We start from the raw sequence: 20,989 nt of genomic DNA on the forward strand, positions 1-20,989 counted from the left end.
CCCCGGCCGCTCTAGCAGGCTGGCGGGCGGGACCATAGAGATCCCGCGGCACCGCCCCCTCCACGGCCCGAGCGCCCGCTCGCGCGGCTCCCACAATGCACCGTACAATGGCCCGACCGCCGCCACTACCGGGGCCTGAGCGGGCCTGGCGGAGCCCGAGCGCGGCCCGGCCCGCAGTGCGGGGCCCCGAGCGCGGTGAGTGCCGGCGAGGGCCCCGGGGTACGGCGGGGAGCGGGGCGGGGGGCCGTCTCGCAGCGCCCGCGCGCCCGGCACCCGGAGCGGCGGCGCCCCTCTTCTTGGGCCCCTCAGCGCGGTCGTCCACACCCCCGACCAGGGCCTCCTGTGCGTCATCCCGGGCCCAGAAAGGCCCCAGGGTGACGAAAACTCTCCCCGGACCCCATACCTGGGTCTGGGGGACGCGAAGAAACCCCACTGGGCTTCCTCCCTTCCGAGACTTGGAGGCGCAGCTCGAAGGTCCACTACCGCCTATCCCCAGGGTCCCTGGAGACCCAGATAAGCTGCACCTGCTCGCTCCCCTCGGACACGCCTACCCAGACCCACAGAACCCCCTTCCCTGGTCTAAATAGTCCTTTCTTTACCCTCTGTTTCATTTTCCAGAACCTCACAACCCCTTTTGAGGCTTCTCTCAAATACTTGGTTTAGAGAGCCCAGATAAGACCTACCTAAAGTTTCCTCCTCAGTGGACACACTCCCTAACCTTAGGTATCTTCCACCCGGATACCCATTTCCAGACTCTTGAAATTCGAGGAATTCACTTGTGACTATCTGGAACCTTCCAGTCCTTATAATTCCCCAGTATCTTTTTTTGGGGTCCCTTATAGATCCAGTTAACTTGCTCATGATTCCTTGCCAAACTTGCCCTTTATTCCCATCCCTGAATTTGTTCCTTCCCAGGCAGGCAGCTGTCCACTCCCATCTCTCCTGGGCCCAAGGGTATGTAACTTTCCCCATCACACAGTGGGGTGGTCAGGAAGCTGCTGGAGGAGCCAGGCTGTTCCCTGCAAATCCAGACCCACACTGTGGCCCCAGCTTGGTGGGGGAAAGGGACCTATAAGGTGGAAGATATGGGGACAACTGGTGTGGGGGAGTTGCTGGTGTTTCACCTGCCAGTGTAGCTTGTCTTTTGGCTTGTGTGTTTTTCCGTCTGTCAGTTTAGGACTGTGATAGAGGCTGGCCTTGGGTTTCTAACTGACCCCCCCCCCCCCCAGGAAAGGCCACCAGATTGGGGTGGGGGTGGGTATCTGATCAGGTTTTCTCCTCATGAAAATGGGGCTGTAGTGAGTTACAGCCCTTTTCTCAAGGCCTCAGGAGCGGGTGGGAGGCTGCGGGAATGAGAGTAAGTTGTAAATCAAAGGGACTCCAGAGAGGGCCCATCTAAACTGACAGAACTAGCAGCCCGAGAGTAGATCCAACCCCTGTTAATCCAGTTTGATATCTCTTGGAATGATGCAAGTCACTGAGCCTCCCCAGCCTCTCTGTAATTTAATTCTCCCACCACTCGAGTGTGCGTGTGAGAGTGGGTGAGGGGGGCAGCTATTCTCAGTCTCCACTTCCCACTGTTTTCCAGCCAGTCAGTGTGTCTTTTAGATTTGTTTCTGCTAACCAGGTCAGGACCTGTTTTGTGTGTGTGTGTGTTTTCTTTAAATCTATTTATAATTTCTCAGTGCTATTTTGGGTTCTGCTTAAGGGAAGATTCTATCCACCCCAAGGAACGGGTTCCAGGGTGTGTTTCCTCCTCGGCAGGTGTTGAATTGAGATCTTCAGATCCCCAAGTAGCTCTTAGGCGGGAGGGATAAAAGCTATTTTAGGGTAGTCACTGAAGTGGAGCTGTTAATCCTCTGTGGGTCTCTCTAGTTAAGAACACTTAGAGATTAACCCTTTCCTTGCTGCAGGAGGGCTATTTCTCAACAGTTTTTTGAGAGGGTTGGGAGAATTCAAGTGTGGCAGCAGAAGGTGGGAACATGCAACTCAACACAAAGGCAAAGATAATAGCTGCCTTTTGTTGGGTGCTTACAGCAAGCCAAACCCTATGCTGAGCTCTTTGCATACCTGACTAACATAATCCTTACAACAAGCCTGTGAGGTAAGTATTTTTAGCTTTACAGATGAGGAAACAGGCTAATAATGGAGAAAGAACACAGTTTCTGTAGAGATGATGTAACATCATAAAAACTAGTTTCACCAGAAGGCAGCAGGCATCATGGCTCACAACAGAGGACAGACAGACTAGGGAGCGATTTGTCTCCTTTCAGCTTCCAAAGAGGGCCATGCAGAGTTTTTGGCAAGCATTTGTATTTGTGGTACAGTCTCAATAATAAAAGAGATGCCTAAAGTGAGAGAACTCTGGCCCAGCATATGGTGCTGTAGGAAGGTAAAGTAAAGAGGGGCTGGTTAGAAGGGATGTCTGAGGGTTAATTGTGAGGGGAAAAGGGGAAGGTTGCATTCTGGGGAGATGTTGGGAAGGGAAGGAAGCTGAGGTCTGAAAAGTAACATTAAAGGGGAGGGGAAAAAAGAAGTACTACTCAGGCCATGTAGAAAAGAGGCAGACACAAATTGGATGTCATAGATGACACTGCATGTATTCACACATTTTATATGTCAGATGCTTTCAAGAGTATTATTTCCCTTAATCCTCCATGAGAATATTATAGTTAAGGACAGTAAATCTCTACTTTTTATTTTATTTTTGTAACCATTTATTTCAGCCAGGCTGAGGACATTGTCGGGAAGCAAAATCTCAAATGCTTCCAATAAATCTCTGTCTTAGAAATTGAGGAAACTGAGGTTCAGAGAAACAAAATCACCTGTTCATAGTTTCACAGCCAGTAAGTGGCAACTCTTTTGATAGCAAGTCCAAGGTTCTTTCCACCCTACCTCCCTCTTCAGATCAGGCGCCAGAAGGAATCTTAGGATGAAAATATACTGAGTTATAACAGTAACTGGGAGGGATTGATTGTGTTTGTTTTATGGGAACAGGTTCTGTCAGCTTCTCTGTAGTCAAGGTTAGCATGTGAGACCAGAAGAGCAGCTTTGAAAGAGAAGCAGAATTCTTTGACAGTTTTGCTGAGGAAGAAGTCTGAAGGAATAGGCCTGATGATGTGAGAAAAACCCAGGAATCTTTCTGGATGAGAGGAATTTGCAGACAAAGGACAGAGGGAAAGAGACTAGATTTCCAAAAGGGTTCCTAAGGTAACACGAGCAGCTTTGGTTATCCAGCAGCCTCCCAGTGACTATAGGTAAAGACTCCGCTGTGCCTTTTTAAAAGCGTAGGGGGAATAGGATCAGGGTGTTGGCTGTTTTCTTTTTAAAGCCATAGCCCCATTAAATGCAGATCAAGGCAAGCACATGGCTGCTGCCTTCCTCCTTTGGTTCTGAGTACAACCTCCTGAGCTCTGAGCCACCACCAACCTGTTTCCTAGAAGCCCATTACTCACTCTTTCAGTAGCAGCATACTAAACTGCTGTGTCTTGTTTGTGCTTGTTCAGGAGAACAGATGAGGTGGACGTGTGGGAGGTGGGGGATGTACTGTTCTCTTTCTGAGTTTGTGTGGAATTTCCAGGGCCAGGCTCCCCTCTCACATCAGCCAGAGTGATGCAGCTTGCTTCCCTCTGGCTGCCATTCCCAACTTTCCAGAGGCTGAGGTGCATGATTTCAGATATCAAAAGGGAATAAAATTTGACTTTGAAGGTAGGGGAAATCCCCTCCAAACTAGACATTCAAACTCATGCACCAGTTCCAAGGTGCATAGTAATCACTGGTATTATAAACAGGTAATTCTACCCTTGTGAAGAAGGAGGATACTTAAACAATGAAAGCCAGACGTCAGAGGGCTTTGAGGTTTATAGTGAAGCAGGTAAATATGCCTAGACTCGAAGGCTCAAGTGGGACTAGTTTTTAGTGCTACCTACGCCTCACCAGCACATGACTCATGCAAAATGCAGCCACCTTTGTGCAGATCTTTCTAGGCAAATCTCCACTCGTGATGGGGAAATGTTTATCATATTACATTGCGATGTTTCTTCAACAAGTGGAATGGTTCCTGAACAGGTCATAGCTCATGTTAAAGATGAGCAAAGCTCTGTAGGGCACGAACCCGCTGATCCCATCATCTTGGTCAAGGCCAGTCTATTGGATGAATGGTCACTGTAAGCAGCAGGTGCTAATGAGCTGAGCAAGCATTCTGTGGCTCACAGCTAGGTTGTATGGTTGGAGACCTCTCCAGATTCTCATGGACAATCTCGATACCCTCCTTGCTCCCTTCATGTAAAAAAGTTTCATGACCATATTTTGGCATGACTTCTTCAAACGAAATCCCTGTTGTAGCAAGTTGCATTGCAGTTGGTAATCTCTGATGAGCCTGTGAATGTGAATGTAGGTCTGTTTTCCCCCCTTTTGAGAGTCAGTTTGGTAACTCCTATCCTTTTCTTAGGAGTTGATGTCAGGAAAGAAGTAGTGTCACCTTGCTCCAGCCTCCCCGCTACCCACTTCCTGCCCCTTCTACTCAACAAAAGAAAGGATCAGACTTGAAGATAATGGCTCCACACTTTGGAAGTGCTGTAAACCCAGTTTAAACAGAACTTTCTGAGCATAAGTTAAGCCTATTAGAATCAACTTATATTCAACAACTAGTTTACTCATCTAAAAGAAAGTTGAGGGTGCTTTTCAAATGCTAGGTGTATGTAGATGAAAGAGATATGATCTGAGCTCTTAAAGAATCAGAGTTTAGTGGAGGAGACTAAGTTTTAATGCAAGTCTGTTGTTACCTGCTCGTAATGGATAAATACATGTGTACTATGAGGGTCTGGAGGAGGGGTCACTCAGCAGCTTGGGGTATTGGACAGACTTGGCTAAAGAAGCATGGTCTGGCCTCGAGACAAAAAGACTCAGAGAGGTGGTGGAGAGCAGGATGGGACCAGTACTGGTTTAGGGGAAATGCTGAGTGTGCTGTTGCCGCCTCAGATAGAACCTCTTGATGTTGATGTGCTGCTAAGAAACACATCTGGCACAGAGGCTGACTTTTCAGGGTGTAAATTTCCTAAATAAAGGCTTTTCCTTCTTTCTCCTCTGTTGCCTTTTGGGCATTTTATTACTCCTTAGCACCTCTATGAGGAGGAGGATTGTGGAGGAAAGTAGTGGGTGAAGGGAAGTTAGGGTAAAGAGGAGGTGGAGATACTGATATTTCTAAGTTTAGTGGAAAGGATGAAAAAGAGAAATTAGAAGAGAAAGTTTGGAGTTTAGAGCTTTTCCCCCCTCAGATTATCTTGTTTCCAATAGTGTAGGTGGTACTAGTAATAATAGTTACCACTAAGCATTTATTAGGTGCCCAGCCTTCTGCTGAATGTTGTATATTCGTTATCTCATTTAATCCTCAGGACATTCTTATGATTTAGGAGATTATTAAGATTATTTTGTAAATGAGGAAACAGTTCAGGGAAGTAATTGGAAGGTCTGGGATTGGAACAGGGCTCTGTTTGCCTCCAGAGCCTATATTTTCATGGTATGAGGCTCGCTAACACCAGGTGTTCTGATATTTCAGGTGAAGAGATTGTTTTCTGAAGGCTGCGTTGGAGGCTGTGACAGAGCAGAGCCCGTGTGGAGCCGATGGGAAGGCTTTCTGAGTAACATGGCCCTTCGCCATTAGCCTTGCCATGACCACATTTTTCACCAGCGTCCCCCCCTGGATTCAAGATGCAAAGCAGGAGGAGGAAGTGGGCTGGAAACTAGTTCCCAGGCCTCGGGGCCGAGAGGCGGAGAGTCAAGTGAAGTGCCAATGTGAAATCTCGGGGACACCCTTCTCAAATGGGGAGAAGCTGAGGCCTCACAGCCTCCCCCATCCAGAGCAGAGACCATATAGCTGCCCTCAGCTGCACTGTGGCAAGGCTTTTGCCTCCAAGTATAAGCTGTATAGGTAGGTGACACTCCCATGCCTCTTCCTGTCTTGAGGTTCCCAAAGGACAAAGCCAGAGAGATTCCACTGAGTGTGGCAGAAGAATAGAGGTTAGTTTGTCCCATAAGTGTGCCCTGAGTGTCAACCATTTGGAGTCACTCACTAAAAAATAATGGTGGTGGGGTTTTTTGTTGTTGGTTTTTTAAAATATGTTTTTATTGATTTCAGAGAGAGGAAGGGAGAGGGAGATAGAAACATCAATGATGAGAGAAAGTCATTGATTGGCTGCCTCCTACACGCCCCCTACTGGGGATCGAGCCCAAAACCTGGGCATATACCCTGACCAGGAATTAAACTATGACCTTCTGGTTCATGGGTAGATGTTCAACCACTGAGCCACGCTGGCTGGACATGGTGGTGTTTTTTATTCAAACACGAATATAATGGATACAGTATCATACAGCCATGAACAAACTAGATTGAATATTTTTTTCTGTACTATTTTCCCCACTCCTGTAAGGTAATGGAGAAAGTCTTGGTCAAAAATTAGGAATCCATCTTAGAACTTTAGAAGGAAAAGAAGACAGTGTGGTCTCATCTATAAATTTTAAAGTGGAGGCTCAGAGTGGGGAAGTGAGTTAGCCAGGTCACGTAGCTTTTTAGGTATTACAGTGCCTCTTATACTGGCCTGTCACTCAGATGATTACTTCCGTGTCTGTAGAGTCCCTGGTGTCCTCTGGGTCAGTGGCTTTCCTGAAACTTGCAAGCCAAGAACCCTTGCTGAAGTGAAATTGAATGTGAACACCCTGGTACAAAGCAGAGCAGCTTTGAACAGAGAGCCAGCTTTTTATTTTAAGCAGTTTTATTTTATCTGCCTTTTCTACTAGAGGAGGAGCATGAGCATTCCCTGTACAAGTGAGAGACTGTCTGATAAAAATAGTCTTCTATCCATCTGTCAAACTGATTTTTTAAACTCCTGCTACATACCAGGCACAGATAGGTGCCCTCCTTGAGTGCTGGCCCTCCTTGAGTTTATTGTCTTAATAGTGTAACAGACAACAAACAAGTAAATATGTGAACAAGATGACCACAGAAAGCCTCAGTTCCTTCTCTGGAAAACAGTTGATAGGAAGGAACTAAAATAGGTAACAGAGTAGTATGTGACCAGAATTGCCCTCATGACAGTTCTATGGTCCTCAAGAATGCTTTGATTCTGTGTGCTCCTGTGTCTTAGGTGGACTGCAGTTGGGGCTGTCCTCTTAGACCATCTTTGGGGTTTTTTTTGAGAATTTTTTGTGTTTGTTTGAGTCCAGCTGATAGTATATGCTGGGGAGCATGTTCTCAGATGCTCCCGTTAGACCATGTTAGTGACAGTTTAGGTGACAATGGGAGGGTGTAAGAAGGGTCCTAGTCCAGGAGGCAGGAGCCCTGACTCTACCCATAATCATTGTGGGATCTTAGGTGAGTTACTGAACCTCTCTGAGCTTCAGTTTCTTCAACTGCAAAATGAAGGAAGTAGACTGTGGATCACTCAGCGCTTCCTCCTCATATATTGTCATGTCAGTTATGTCATAGGAGGTCAATAATAACTGTCATAGGTGTGAGCGTGAGAGTAGCATGAGAGTAAGGGAGATGTTTGATGCTCTTCAGGTAGAAAGCATCACTGGGTGCTATACAAGAGACAGTGGTGGCATACCTAAGTGAACCCTATTCTCAAGAAGTTCTGTGCCTAAATTTAGCCTCTGCCACTTACTGTCTGGTGGGTGGGACTGCTCTATGCTTCAGCCTCTTATGGAGAACAAGGTAATGACTCAACTCACACAGGGTCTGGCAAATGGTGGGTCCTCAAAGTCTTGCTGAGTTGATTCTGAATGTATTGTGGAGCTCTGGGTTGTAATTCCTAGACTCTGAGGTGCTTTCCAGCCAGATGGGAGCAGGTAAATCAAGGAACACTGAGGTGCCATACTGTGAAAACATTTTTTAAATGTTGCTGGTTTACATGGCAAACAATTTAAATGGTACGAATGGGCATGCAGTGAAAAATGAATTGTCTTCACACTTGAAGTCACTATTTTCCTCCCCAGAGGCACCTGGGGAGGTGGGAGGAGGGTCAGTTTCTTTATGTGTCCTTGCTGAGACATTCAAACATGTATTCCCTTTTTATTTGCACAAGGGATTATATTATATACATTATATTGAACTTCCTTTTTTGACTCAGCCCCAGATCAGGAAGTTTAGACATATTTCATTTTCCCTTTATTGTGTCACTTAAAATTTTTCAAATTTAATTTCTTAAAAAGAAAATATATTCACATAATTCAAAAGGTACTATAAGGTACAATGAAAATTCTCCATCACACCCATAAGCTGCATATTTCTTCTCCCCAAAGGCAACCAAAGTTGTCAGTTTCTTTTATATCTTTCCAGAAATATTTTAAGTATATGCAAGCATACTTATATATATTTCCCTCCTTTTATATGCATAGTGCCAGTCTATATGCACTCTTCTGTCTCATTGCTTTTTTCCCACTTACTGCATTTTAGGAGCTTGTTCCCTGTGGGTACTTAGAAAGCTGCCTTATTTTTATTTTTTTATACTTATTTATTTTTAATATGTCTTTATTGATTTCAGAGAGAGGGAGGGAGAGGGAGAGAGAGAAACATCAATGATGAGAGAAAATCATTGATTGGTTGCCTCCTGCATGCCCCCTCCTGGAGATCGAGCCCGCAACCCGGGCATATGCCTGGACCGGGAATCAAACCACGATCTCCTGGATCATAGGTCGATGCTCAACCACTTAGCTATGCCGGCTGGGCGACAGCTGCCTTATTTTTAAAAGTTGAGTCATTTTATGAATTTATCATAATTTATTTAACCAGTTCCCTGTTGATGAACATTTAGACTATTCCTGATGTTTTGCTACTATACACAGTGCTGCAAAGAAAACAGTACATACAGGATGGAGCAGAAGTAGGTTTATAGTGTAAGTACGTGAAATAGTTTATTCTTGTATTATTAATTATTGCATTATTTTCCATATGGACAACTGTAAACCTACTTTTGTCCCACCCTATATATGGTTCTGCAGGTAGGCAAGGATATCTAGAATATAGTTGGCATTCCAGCCATTCCATTGTATGGCCCTACCATAATTTTTCTATCTAGTTCCCTGATGATGGGCACCTCAGTTGTCTGGCTAGCCCTTGTGATCTCATCTTTGTCCTCCTCCATCCCTACCCCAGGCACATGGCCACCCACTCAGCCCAAAAACCACACCAGTGCATGTACTGTGATAAGATGTTTCACCGCAAGGACCATCTTCGGAACCACCTGCAGACCCATGACCCCAACAAAGAGGCTCTCCACTGTTCCGAGTGTGGTAAGAATTACAATACGAAGCTGGGCTACCGGCGCCATCTGGCCATGCATGCCGCTAGCAGCGGTGACCTCAGCTGTAAGGTGTGTCTGCAGGCCTTTGAGAGTACCCAGGCCCTGCTAGAGCACCTGAAGGCCCACTCACGCCGGGTAGCAGGGGGTGCCAAGGAGAAGAAGCACCCCTGTGACCACTGTGACCGGCGGTTCTATACTCGTAAGGATGTGCGGCGGCACCTGGTGGTGCACACAGGCCGGAAAGACTTCCTGTGCCAGTACTGTGCCCAGCGGTTTGGCCGCAAGGACCACCTGACACGGCATGTCAAGAAGAGCCACTCGCAGGAGTTGCTCAAGATTAAGACAGAGCCAGTGGACATGTTAGGCCTACTCAGCTGCAGCTCCACAGTCAGTGTGAAGGAAGAGCTGAGCCCTGTGCTGTGCATGGCCTCTCGGGACATGATGGGGGCCAAGGCCTTCCCTAGTATGTTACCCATGGGCATGTATGGCGCCCACATCCCTACCATGCCCAGTGCGGGCATGCCACACTCCCTGGTGCACAACACGCTGCCCATGGGTATGAGCTACCCTCTGGAATCCTCGCCTATCTCTTCTCCAGCTCAGCTTCCTCCAAAATACCAGCTTGGATCTACCTCATACTTGCCCGACAAATTGCCCAAAGTGGAGGTGGATAGTTTTCTGGCGGAGCTTCCTGGAAGCCTGTCTCTCTCATCCGCTGAACCCCAGCCCGCCTCACCTCAGCCGGCGGCAGCTGCGGCCCTCCTAGATGAAGCACTGCTCACCAAGAGCCCCGCCAACCTCTCTGAGGCCCTCTGCGCTGCTAATGTGGACTTCTCCCACTTACTGGGCTTTCTTCCACTCAATCTGCCCTCGTGTAACCCGCCTGGGGCCACAGGAGGCCTAGTCATGGGCTATTCCCAGGCTGAGGCACAACCCCTGCTCACCACATTGCAAGCTCAGCCTCAAGATTCCCCGGGAGCTGGGGGACCTCTGAACTTTGGGCCTCTGCACTCCTTGCCTCCTGTCTTCACCTCTGGCCTGAGCACCACCACCCTGCCTCGTTTCCACCAGGCATTCCAGTAGCCCCCAAGGAGGCCCTCAGCTCAGTCTTGGATTCTGTCAGAGCGCTTCAGTACCCATCCCATCTGCATCCCCTATAAAGGCAGCTGAGCTTTCAGAGCTGGATTCAAACAGAAAAAAAATCCAGTATCTGTATGGAGCACTTGGTTTGGGGGCTCAGGCTCCAGGATCAGTTCTAGGAAGAGCCTTGAGCCCCAACCCCATGAAAAGATCGCATACTATAGGACTTCAGGTATTTTTATTTTTATTTTTTTGATCTGAATCGGGAGCCACACTTAGTCCTCTCTTTCTCCAAAATGTCAGAACCTCCTTCTCTTTGGAGAAGGGGGAGACCTGTTGGAGACACAGAGGGTTTCACTTTGGATGACCTCGAGAAAAATAGCCGAAGAAGCCCGCCTTCTGGTCCCATCCTGCAGACCCCACAGCAGTTGGTCAGGCCCTGATGCATAGGGTCACTTGGCTCTATCACCTGCTTCCAACCAACAGGCAGGAGAGAGGGCCTCTATTCCTCACTACCCCCATCCCTCCTGTACCAGCACCTCCATTTTCAGTCAGTGTTGTCCAGCAACGGTACTGTTTACATAATCGCTTCAGACACACCATTTCACCTCCCTTGCCGAGCTGTTAGCCTTAGAATGATTGCAGTGAACATTGTTTACACACCGTGAATTCATTCCCACCAGTCCATTCCAGTTGGCACCAGCTGGAACCTTTCGGTACCTGGTGTTAACCGGAGCCCTGTTTACAAGGCGGAGTCGGGTCTCGCTGACTTCTCTTCACTTGAGGTCATATTTTTCCCCTGTGGGGAAATAAACTGACTTTGGACTGCTTCATTCTCGCCATTTTCCATCACTGTGTCTGTTCCTGCCTTCCTCAGCAGTGTCTGCAGGAGACAGGCAAGAAGATTGGAGCAGTTTTCTCACAGGTCTGCAGTTCTGTTTTTCTCCAAGTATACATCATGACCCCCCTCATTCCCCTTTTGAACTGGGGAGGGGAAGAAATGAAAGGCATACCCACTTCCATCACCTCCCCATTCCCTATACCCCACACTGAACATCATGAGCTTTTATCATGAGTCTTAGAAGGAGGGGCTTGGGTTCTAGGCTGGTGTGAATTGCAAAGGAGAGGGTGTGAACTCCTCAGTTGTCTCTCTCCTACCTGTCCCTTTTCCAGGAAGTTGTGGAATTGTAGCAAGAAGAGTTTTCAGAAAGTTGGGACTGGGCAGGTAGTTGAGTCCTAATCTATGGGTGCATCATTGCCTCCCACACCAAACTTTTCTTAACGACAGTGTCACTCTTCTCTCTTCCACTTTGCAGTTTCCTTGGACTCAGGGCCACTGTACATAGGCTTTTCTGCTTTCCATCAAAGAACTTCCACCTCCCTCTTGTGGCCCCCCTCAGTTTTGCCCCCAGTACTCAGCAAGGTTACGTGCAACAAATGATTAGTTCTGACTTGTGGGGCTCTGCCACGGACAGCACAGCCCTTGCCCAGTTGAACCCCATCCCTGCTTCATCTCAGTTCTGCATGGGTACTCTTCCCACTCATGGAAGGGAGGTAGCTCAGGGACCACCAATGTGGGACCCTCTTGAGATACCTCCACTCTGATTCAGAAACACACTTCTACCTCTTTACTGTTAACTCCTCAGATGCAGCCAGCAGTTTCTGGGCACTTCTCACGGCGGGTGCCTCATGCTGGCTCCTCCACTAGGGTTTCAGGACAGACTACCAAGGAACTGCCTCAGCCTCCTCTCAATCCTCCTCCTCCTCCCCTTTGGTCAGAAACTGAGCAGGTCCAAGACCCAGGCTTCTGTACTTCAGCCCAGGCCAGTACTCTTTGTTTGAGGTGAAAGCCTTAAAATGTAGCTCCCTTGCCCTTGATTGGAAGCAATGTGGAGCAAATAAGCATGTTTTGATTTAGGCACGGTAGCTGGGGATACTTTTAAAAAATAAAACCAGATATAAAAATGTCTGGCAAGGTTAGAATCAGACTAGATGATTTGCTTCTAAAAATTAGTTTCAGTGAGTCCCAGGGACTGATTAAGGTTTATTTTTAAAAGCGTCCACCTTGGTACGCAGCCACCTCCTGCATGCTGTGCATGTTATTGGGACTCGTATTACAGGAAATGGTTATGTGAGGATCCAAGCAGGACTCAGTGCTGCCATTCTCCTTGTCTCTGGTCTTCATCACTAGACCCAGCAACCCTTCACCCTCTCCCCACCCTCCCTGGCACCCTTTGTTTACAGAGGCAAATGGGTCTCTGGCCACAGAATATAGTCTCAGGTTGTTAGAGGAGACCCCTCCTTTCTGCCTGCTTTTTCCAGTCTTCTTCCTTGAATCCTCCCCCATTAGTGATGCTGGGAAACTCATAGGACAGGCAAAGCAACTATTTAAAACCTTGTAATTTGAGCCTTGCCCCTTTTCCCCTCTCCTTTTCCTTCCATCCTGCTCCCTTCCGTCTTCCTTCAGTGCCCTCACCACCCATAAGGAATTTCCCTGTCACTGTGAACTTTGCAGGTGCAGAGGAACATCTGCCTTTACCTTTTTTTTTTTTTTTTTTTTGCCATAGCCACCCAGCTGTTTCTTAAACCTCCCTTTCCATAATTAAAAAAAAAGAAGAAAAAAAAAAGCCTTATTGGCCTGCTTGTTCAAAAGATAAGAATAGCTTTATCCTACACTCGTACCAAACCCACGTCAGTACCCTTACTAAGGCCATGAAAGCCTGAGGGCCATCTACCCAGGACAGGAACCATGGCATGTGGCAGAGACCAAACAGGGACCAGGAAAAGGGTAATGTCCCCTTTCCCCACCATCTCTAACTTCTGTCAGTGATGAGCTGCCCTGAATGGGGGCAGCACCTCCTGCCCTGCACAGTAGCTGGTCACCATTGAGTGTAGTCCTGGGGGCCAGAGGATGACATGCCCAGCTCTGTGAGCACAAAGGATCTGTGCACATCTTAAAGAGGTGAGAGCTAGGGAATGGAGCACCAATGAGTTTTTCCCCCTAGCCTTTTACAAATGGCATATTGTTAATGGAAACCCGGGACGCAGGTGTGATTACTTTTTTGCTCATAGATATTGTCCTAAGTTGAAATTCTCCCACTACCCTAACTTTCCCCTAGTAGCCCTTTAAATCCCCCCTTCCTTCTTTTTGGTAGTTTTTTTCCCACCCCTTTCTCCACCTTCCCTCTTATCTAGGAGCTGTTTGTAAGCACGATTTTTTTTTTAACAGTTTATATTGTACAGGATCAATATTTTGCTTTTAACAAGGATATTTATGTAATAAACTTTGCCTTAGGCAGGTGTTGGCCAGAAAAATCCAGGTTCCTCTGGGACCCAACCCTGGCCTCTCCTGGAGCTCTGAACCTGCTGTGGAAGGAATTGGCTGTGACCTTCACCACTGGAGAGTGGAGTCTGTGGCTAGGGAAAAGGGTGTTCTGGTTCTGACAGGAGAAGGATTCACCATGATAACCTAGTGCCTCTGTGAAGGGGTTTGGAAGAAATATTCCAGTCTGATTTCTTTGGATGTAAGCTGATTTTCTTAGCTGATTCTCCCCATATGCACATCTCCACCTCTGAATATTTGGCACTAGAACTGCCACACCACTTCTCCTCATACACCTCCCTCCCTCCCAGTGGTCAAGGCTTTGGAGCCACTCTTTCGTAACGCCAGATTATTTAAAGAGAAAAATACAAGACAAAAACCTTCTAGCACTTTGTAAACACAGTGAATAACCTCTTGGAGTATTTTTGGCTTTATATAAAACAAGGTTTTTAATTGTAAAATATAAGTGCCATTAGAAAATGCACAGGGCATATCTTTGTTAAAGTAGATTTTTCAATGTTTTACAGAATTACATTTTCAAAAAAAAAGTTTTTATAATGAAGTTGTTTATTAAAAACTTCTGAATGATGTGTTTGGAAGTTGTGAACCTATATGATTGGGAAAGGGTTGGAGAGAGCCTGGGGAAGAACTGGAGCCTCCAAACGTCTTTAGCATCCAAGATGATGAGTGTAGGACAGACAGTAACAACCTACACATTAGCACCTAGAAACTTTGCGCTTTGAAAGAAAAGATCTTAATAGGATGCCTTTGAGGTAAGTGGCATCATACTATCACTTAATCTTGGATGCGAGGTCAGAAAAATCAAATTGACTCAATGAAATTTCATGTAACTGAAAATGCCAGATACAGATTAGTCTTTAGGTTAGAACTGATCCAGCAATTCAAATGGTTGGTCTGAGCATTCTGATTTCTCTTTGGCCTATCTTGTGCAGTTGTGACTTCATCCTCAGGGCCTAAAGTGACTTGTTCCTTTGTGTAGGAGTTGGAATGCTGCTATGATTCCAGACCTGTCATTCCCACACAGTGCTGACCAGGAGGAGAAAGGGAACCTTTACAGGCTCTCAGGAGAGGAGTCTTATTCACAGAAGCCCCAGTAAGCATCTTCTGTCTCATTGGCCTTGTTGGGGTTCTGTGCCATCCCCAGACCAGTCACTATAAGCCAGTGATGACAAGACTGAGACTGGAAAATTGGTTTCTCAAAGGAAATTTGGGGTACTGTTAGAAAGAGGAATGGATACTGGTTGTCCACGGTGCACATCTGGTAAGTGACAGAGCTAGGACCTGACCTTGCCCACACTTGTGCCTATCCGTTAGGTTCAGAAAAACTGTTGAGAAGCTGACATGGTTTGGCCAGATTCTAATAAAGGTAGTTACCACCATCCTGGGCCCCATCCCTTGTGCAAAGATCCATCCAGGGCTCAGACTGAGTTTTTTTTCTGTGACCTGGAGCCAGTGTCCAATAGCCAAGTAGCACAACTCTGGAATCCAGCTCAGGAGTCCATGGGGTATTAACAAGTGTTAATGTGTGTAACAGGTGTTTTGTGTAAAAAAAGGCAGTGGGCTGCCCCTTCATCTCTTTGGCCTTCCATTTACTTGACAAATGTTCACTGTCCACCTCAATGAGTCAGATCTATGGCTAGGGCCCCAAGGAAATCCACCTTGTCCACTAGGGGGTTTGTGACCTAGGATGGGTCTGGGGGCTCAGACTCTTATCCACTGGGCCAGGGGAGGCTTTAGGGTTTCTGGAGGAGGTGGCAAGAACTTCCAGGCAGAATAGGGACATAGGTGTACTGACCTTCACAGGCCACAAGTTTCTAAGCCAAGACCACAGGAGCACAGATGCATTTGTAGGATCAGGGCTGCAGGGGGTGGTCCATCCAATCTCTTACCTATCCAAGCACGAACAGACCCTGCACTTAAGACTCAGTTCACATTTGTGAAATGCCTGGTACAGAGCCAAGGGGTACCCTATGAGCCTAGGACAAAGTGTCTACCTTTCAGCCTACTAGCCCACAAGGACTCAACTGGTGTGGGGGAAGCCAAGCAGGTGCCCACTTGCTCTCCGGTTGAGACCTCCCCTTGTCCCAGATCCTTTTACTCTGACCTTGCTTCTCACACATATTTTGAGCACCTCCGTGTGCTCGTCAATTACCGTCAACGGCGGCTCCCAGTTTTGAGTCTGGTTGCAAGGGATACCTCTTGGGCCCCTGCATATGCCTGAGTAATTTAGCAGTGCGAAGCTTCAGGTGTCCTACAGCTGCCCCAAAACTGCAGACGACTGGGGGCACCGGAAGACTCCCACCTGCCCGTCGCAGGTGCAGGGAGCGGTAATCGCCTAGCGTGGTAGCTGTGATGGAAGGTTCTGTCTGTGGCCGGGGGTTGGGCTTGATCCCCGGTGCCTGCTCCGACCTGCTCCTTGCTAGGTACACGCCCGCCCTTCACCGCCAGGGCCCTACTAATCTGGGGCCAGTTCTGGCTGGCACCCATAGTTGCATCCCCACCAGGAAGCTCCCGGCTCCTCCGCCAGGCCTCGGGGCGCCAGGCCCCCTGGCGACCCTAGCGAATCACATCCGGAATGAGGGGCGCGGGGGGCGGAGCGCGCCACGGAGGAGGAGAACCCACCTCCCAGCCTCGGGCGGGCGGTGAGGCTGCCAGCCCCCAGCCGCCAGCCTCCCTTCTCGCGGAACCCGCTGTGCTGCCCGCGCGCCCCGAGCCCCTGCCGGCCAGAGGCTTCCGCAGGGGCTGGAGGATAACGGTGCGGGCGTCTTGGAAACCCCGCGCGCGCGGGAGGGAGGCTCGCGCCCTGGCAGCTTGCGCCCAAGAAACCCGGGAACGCGGGCACCCAGACCCCGCAGCCGGCCCCGGGACCTCCACGCCAGTCCCTGGACGCCGAGGAGCGGCCTCCGCAGCTACTGATCGTAGCCCGGAAAACGGCCTCGTGGGGGGTGAGGCCCCAGAAACCTGTGGTGCAGAGGGGTGGGGGCTCGGGCTGGTGCCGGCGGGAAGGCCGAGGAAGTGACGATCGAGGAGGGCGCGATCTTCTTGGAGGAGGCAGATTGGAAGGTGCAAAACCAGCAGGTGGGCGAGGAGATGGAGGTGGCAGAGAACCTGGTCGGGGAGGAGAAGCTGGAGGTGAGAGTGGCGGCGCAGGAAGGACCGGGGCGCGTAAACCTTGATGGCCCAATTGTGGACTCACTGGAGGCCATCCAATGGGAGCTGGAGGCGGTGCGTGCCAGGCCGGCTGGAGCGCAGGTGTGGGCGCATGCACAGGTTGCACCTAGCCCTTTGGAGCTTCCTCTTCCAGAATATTCCTGGTTTCTGAGTCACCCCCCTTCCTGAACCATCCGCAGCTGTCAGCCATGATCAGCCCCAGAGATGAAGACATGCTCTGCTACCTGATGAACTTGGAGGTGAGGGAGCTCAGGCATGCCAGGACAGGCTGCAAGTTCGAGTTCCGCTTTTGGAGCAACCCCTACTTCCAGAACAAGGTGATCATGAAAGAGTATGAATGCAGATCCTCAGGCCGGGTGGTGTCGATCGCAACTCGCATCCGATGGCACCGGGGCCAGGATCCCCCTGCTCTGGTGCACAGGAACCAGGAGACTGTTGGGAGCTTCTTCAGTTGGTTCTCTCAGCACAGCATCCCGGAGACTGACTGTGTTGCCCAGATTATTAAAGAGGACCTGTGGCCCAACCCCCTGCAATACTACTTGCTGGGGGATAGGCCCCACAGAGCCAGGCGAGGCCTAGCAAGATGGCCCACAGAGCCCCCTCCTAGGCCCTAGGGGTTCCAGCCTGGCTAAGTCCTGCCCTACCTACATATGATTTCCTTCTGCCTCCTATGGGCCTCTGCTTAGGCCAGCAATGGCACTCTGCCATCTGCTTTCTCCTCCATGCACTCTGGCCTCTCTGGACATTCAGTGGATATAGCTCCAAGATTCTGGCTTCATGGCCAAGCTCTTTTGTTTCCATGTGGCCTCCATGCATCACGGAACTCACATGCCACAGTGTCTATCCAAAGCATCCAGTGCCGTAGATGTGTACTGCCATCATCTTCATGATGTATCTTTGATCATGGCCTTCTCACCCATTTCTGAGATGGGCACCCGCAAGTCATCACTAGGAGGACCAGTGCCTCTTCAAGGTCACAGCATGCTGGGCTTTGTATTTAGGCTGGCCCTGCACATTGGTTGTGGCAAGCTGAGTCTTATCACCTACAATGAAGTGGGCGCATTGTGCTGGCTGGCAACCAGACTTGGACATTCTAGGGCCTCAGAGCTTCAGTATCACAGGCTGGGCTACCCTAGACTGCTGGACTGTTAAGCATCTGGCAGAATGGGCACACAGACAGCAGACAGTTTGTTGGGCATGGGTGAGGTCAAGGACATGAAGCAGTGGGCAACACATTCTTTGTGATCACACTGCTCTTACCCATGTTGTTCCTATCTCGCAGCTCGCTATCTGTGAAGGTCTGTGCTGAACCTTATCAATGTCTGGCCATCACCCTTCTCGTGAGTTTTGCCCAGGTTGCCACCAACCTTTTTGCCTGCTCCCAGGTCTATAAGGACCTCAAGAACTGCCTGTGGACCCAAGTGGGCCACCTGCAAATGCACAAGAGATCCCCCCAAGTCCCCAGAACTCTGCTATGGTGGCATATCTGGGCATGCTCAAGGCAGGGGCAATGACTGGCTCTCTTCCAGAAGCCTACCTTCTTGAGCCCCAGTCACTGGACTCCCACAGAATCCAGCTCCCCCTGCCTCTACCTGTTTTTAGGCTGCCAGGTTGGGGGTGCTGGGGAAGAGGAATTTCTGGTCATGGGGTCTATACCTGCCAAGAGCTCACATCCTTTTATTTAAAGTGACAGCTCAGAAACAAAATAAGGAACTGAAGCAGCAAGGCTTTTTATAAACAGCTGAGGAGACAGGCTGTCTTGTTTAATTTGCCTCTTTGTCTCCAGAGAGGGAGGGTTGGCTCATAGCTGCTGGTGCTTTGTCCCCACTGCTCCCATGCCCTTCCCTCTTCAGCAAGGTCTAGAATCTTCAAAGGGGAACAGTACAGGGCTGCTGAACAGGGACCAGGAGGTCTGGGCTCCCAGGGGTAGGGATAGTTCATTGTTTTGTTTATGCTGTGTTCTTTTAGACTAACTTTAGCCCAACTCTTTCTTCCACCAGGTTCAATCCCCCTCATGGGATCCTGTAGGTACAAGAGCTTAGGTACTCCCCCCTACCCCACCCCAAGTTCCCCTTCCCAGGCTTTCGTGTTTCCATCTTATTTGGGGGATGACAATAACCAGTCCCCTTCCCATAGAAGGTCATGTCTTCTGCTCCCCAGGACTTGGGGAGGCCTTGACACAAAATAATGGGGGGGGGTGCTCTCAGTAGGGGAGTGCAACAAGCCAAAGCCATCTGGGAAGGCAGGGATACCTGAGAACCTGTGGAGTGGAAGGCAGAGAGTCCCCTGACTATCTTTTTTGATTCACCAATATGTTTTTAAAATTGCAATTATTAACGGAACACTGCAACTTTAAACGTTCTCTCGGTCCAGGTAAAAACCTTGTGTTTGTAGAAAGTTAATGCTATATGTTTTTCATTTCACTGCTTTTAAGAAAGACCTGATGCATCCACTTCATTTCCACCCACTAGGGAAATTGAATTGTCGAGGCCTGCTTGTTGCTTTTAGTTGAGAACACTTACAAGAATCATTGTAATTTTTTGATGCCATTTGGGAACTTACATGGCTATTCATGATTGTTATCAAATTGCTGTGGCCTGTTAACATAACCCTGTACTTAGAAGTAGTTTGAATATGGTGGTTTTGTAGGACTTCAGAATGGAAATTGTTACCATGATCTGTGAGGATAACCTCCCAAAAGAAGTCTGTAACTCTGATGGTTTTGATGATTCTGTGTCCCAGTGGCCATGTTGTAACTGACATCACTGTAACTGATATCTCTGCTTCTAAACAAATATTCATGAGGTGGCTTTGTCCAGTAAGAACAGAACTCAAGGCACTTTTGCCTTCTATATGCATGATGAAAAATAAAAATCTTCCGGTCTGGGGGAAAAATAACTCAGATCATGTTATTGCCCCATCCAAAACCCGCAATTGGCAGGAAAAAAAAAAAATCCTAATTCATTTTTGTGGCTGATGAAGCCCAGCCTTTCTGGTCCCTGCCGACATCTCCCATCAATTGCCTCTCACTCTCCCAACACTCACTTTTCTGCTCCTTAAATATACTAAGCATGTTCCAACCTCAGGGTTTTTGCACTTGCTTTTCTTTTTTTTCTGCAGATGTTCCCATTTCTGGCTCCCTCAGTTCTTTCAGGCCTCAAACACTTCTTCAGAGGCATTACCTGCCCAGGCTGTCGGAAGCCATCCTCTACCTCTTCTCAGCTCCTCCCCTTCCCTATCCGTCTGCTGCAGCTAAAAAATTACTGTGTGAGCGAGTGACTTCAGATGTGTCAGAGTATTGTGCTGGGCTCTAACAACATGGTTCCTACCCAAGCATTTCAGTTGGGCAGAGAAAAGTGGGGGCAATGAAGGGTGGCATTTTTAAAAATTTTATTGATTGTAGAACATGAATGAGAGAGAAACATTGATCGGCTGCCTCCTGCATGCCCCACACTGGGGATTTAGCCTGCAACCTGGGCATGTGCCCTGACCAGGAATCAAACTGGGTTCCTCTTGATTCACGGGTCAGTGCTCAACCACTGAGCCACACCAGCTCGGAAAGGGTGACCTTATAATTTGTCATCTATCTGGAACACATCTGGGAGTGAAAGGGACACTACTAATAATTACACTGGGACAAGAAGCCTAACTGGCATATAATGGTCACTCCAAAGGGACAGAACCCAACTAAGTCCAGCTTGGCATACAGATCATCCCAACTGTGTGTGATGTGTGGTTAGAGGGTAGAGATTTCTTGGAAGTTGGATGCTAAAGCTGGGCTTTGAAGAATGGGCAGTTTAGAAAGGGACTGGAGAAAGGAATTCCTGACAAGAGTAAACAGCATGACCAAAGGCACTGAGATAGAAAAATGCATGATGAGTTGAGGGCACAGCAGATGCCCTGGGTGTGGCTGTTTGGGAGAGGCAAGTCTGGATAGTAGGTGAAGGCCATTTTCTGGAAATAGAAACTGAAGAAAAAACTCAGGTATTATGTCCTGGATGGTGGGGAGGCTCAAATGCAGTTCAGAGGTGGGAACGCTCACAGGGCAGCTGGAGGCAAGAGGAGATACTAGCTCTGCAGGATCTTCAGTTTGAAT

At 48.5% G+C, this 20,989-nt stretch overlaps 1 protein-coding gene and 1 pseudogene across 2 annotated transcripts; both read left to right on the top strand.

Moving 5' to 3' along the window:
* The first annotated feature begins 100 nt into the window (after nucleotides 1–100).
* Nucleotides 101–14,291, top strand: PLAGL2 (PLAG1 like zinc finger 2). Of its 2 annotated transcripts, XM_087818807.1 has the most exons (3): nucleotides 101–195; nucleotides 5,558–5,929; nucleotides 9,152–14,291. In XM_087818807.1, the coding sequence occupies exons 2-3, from the start codon at nucleotides 5,670–5,672 to the stop codon at nucleotides 10,380–10,382; spliced, it is 1,491 nt and encodes a 496-aa protein (XP_087674933.1). In that variant the 5' UTR covers nucleotides 101–195; nucleotides 5,558–5,669; the 3' UTR covers nucleotides 10,383–14,291. The 2 variants fall into 2 exon arrangements, with proteins under 2 accessions (XP_087674933.1, XP_016056115.1); XM_016200629.2 differs by lacking the exons at nucleotides 101–195; nucleotides 5,558–5,929 and adding an exon at nucleotides 5,944–6,018.
* Nucleotides 14,292–14,463: 172 nt separating this feature from the next.
* LOC107527739 (putative testis-specific Y-encoded-like protein 3) lies at nucleotides 14,464–17,525 on the top strand (annotated as a pseudogene).
* The last annotated feature ends 3,464 nt before the right edge of the window (nucleotides 17,526–20,989 follow it).

Source organism: Miniopterus natalensis, chromosome 7, assembly GCF_054644295.1.
Source record: "Miniopterus natalensis isolate mMinNat1 chromosome 7, mMinNat1.hap1, whole genome shotgun sequence".
NCBI lineage: Eukaryota > Metazoa > Chordata > Mammalia > Chiroptera > Miniopteridae > Miniopterus > Miniopterus natalensis.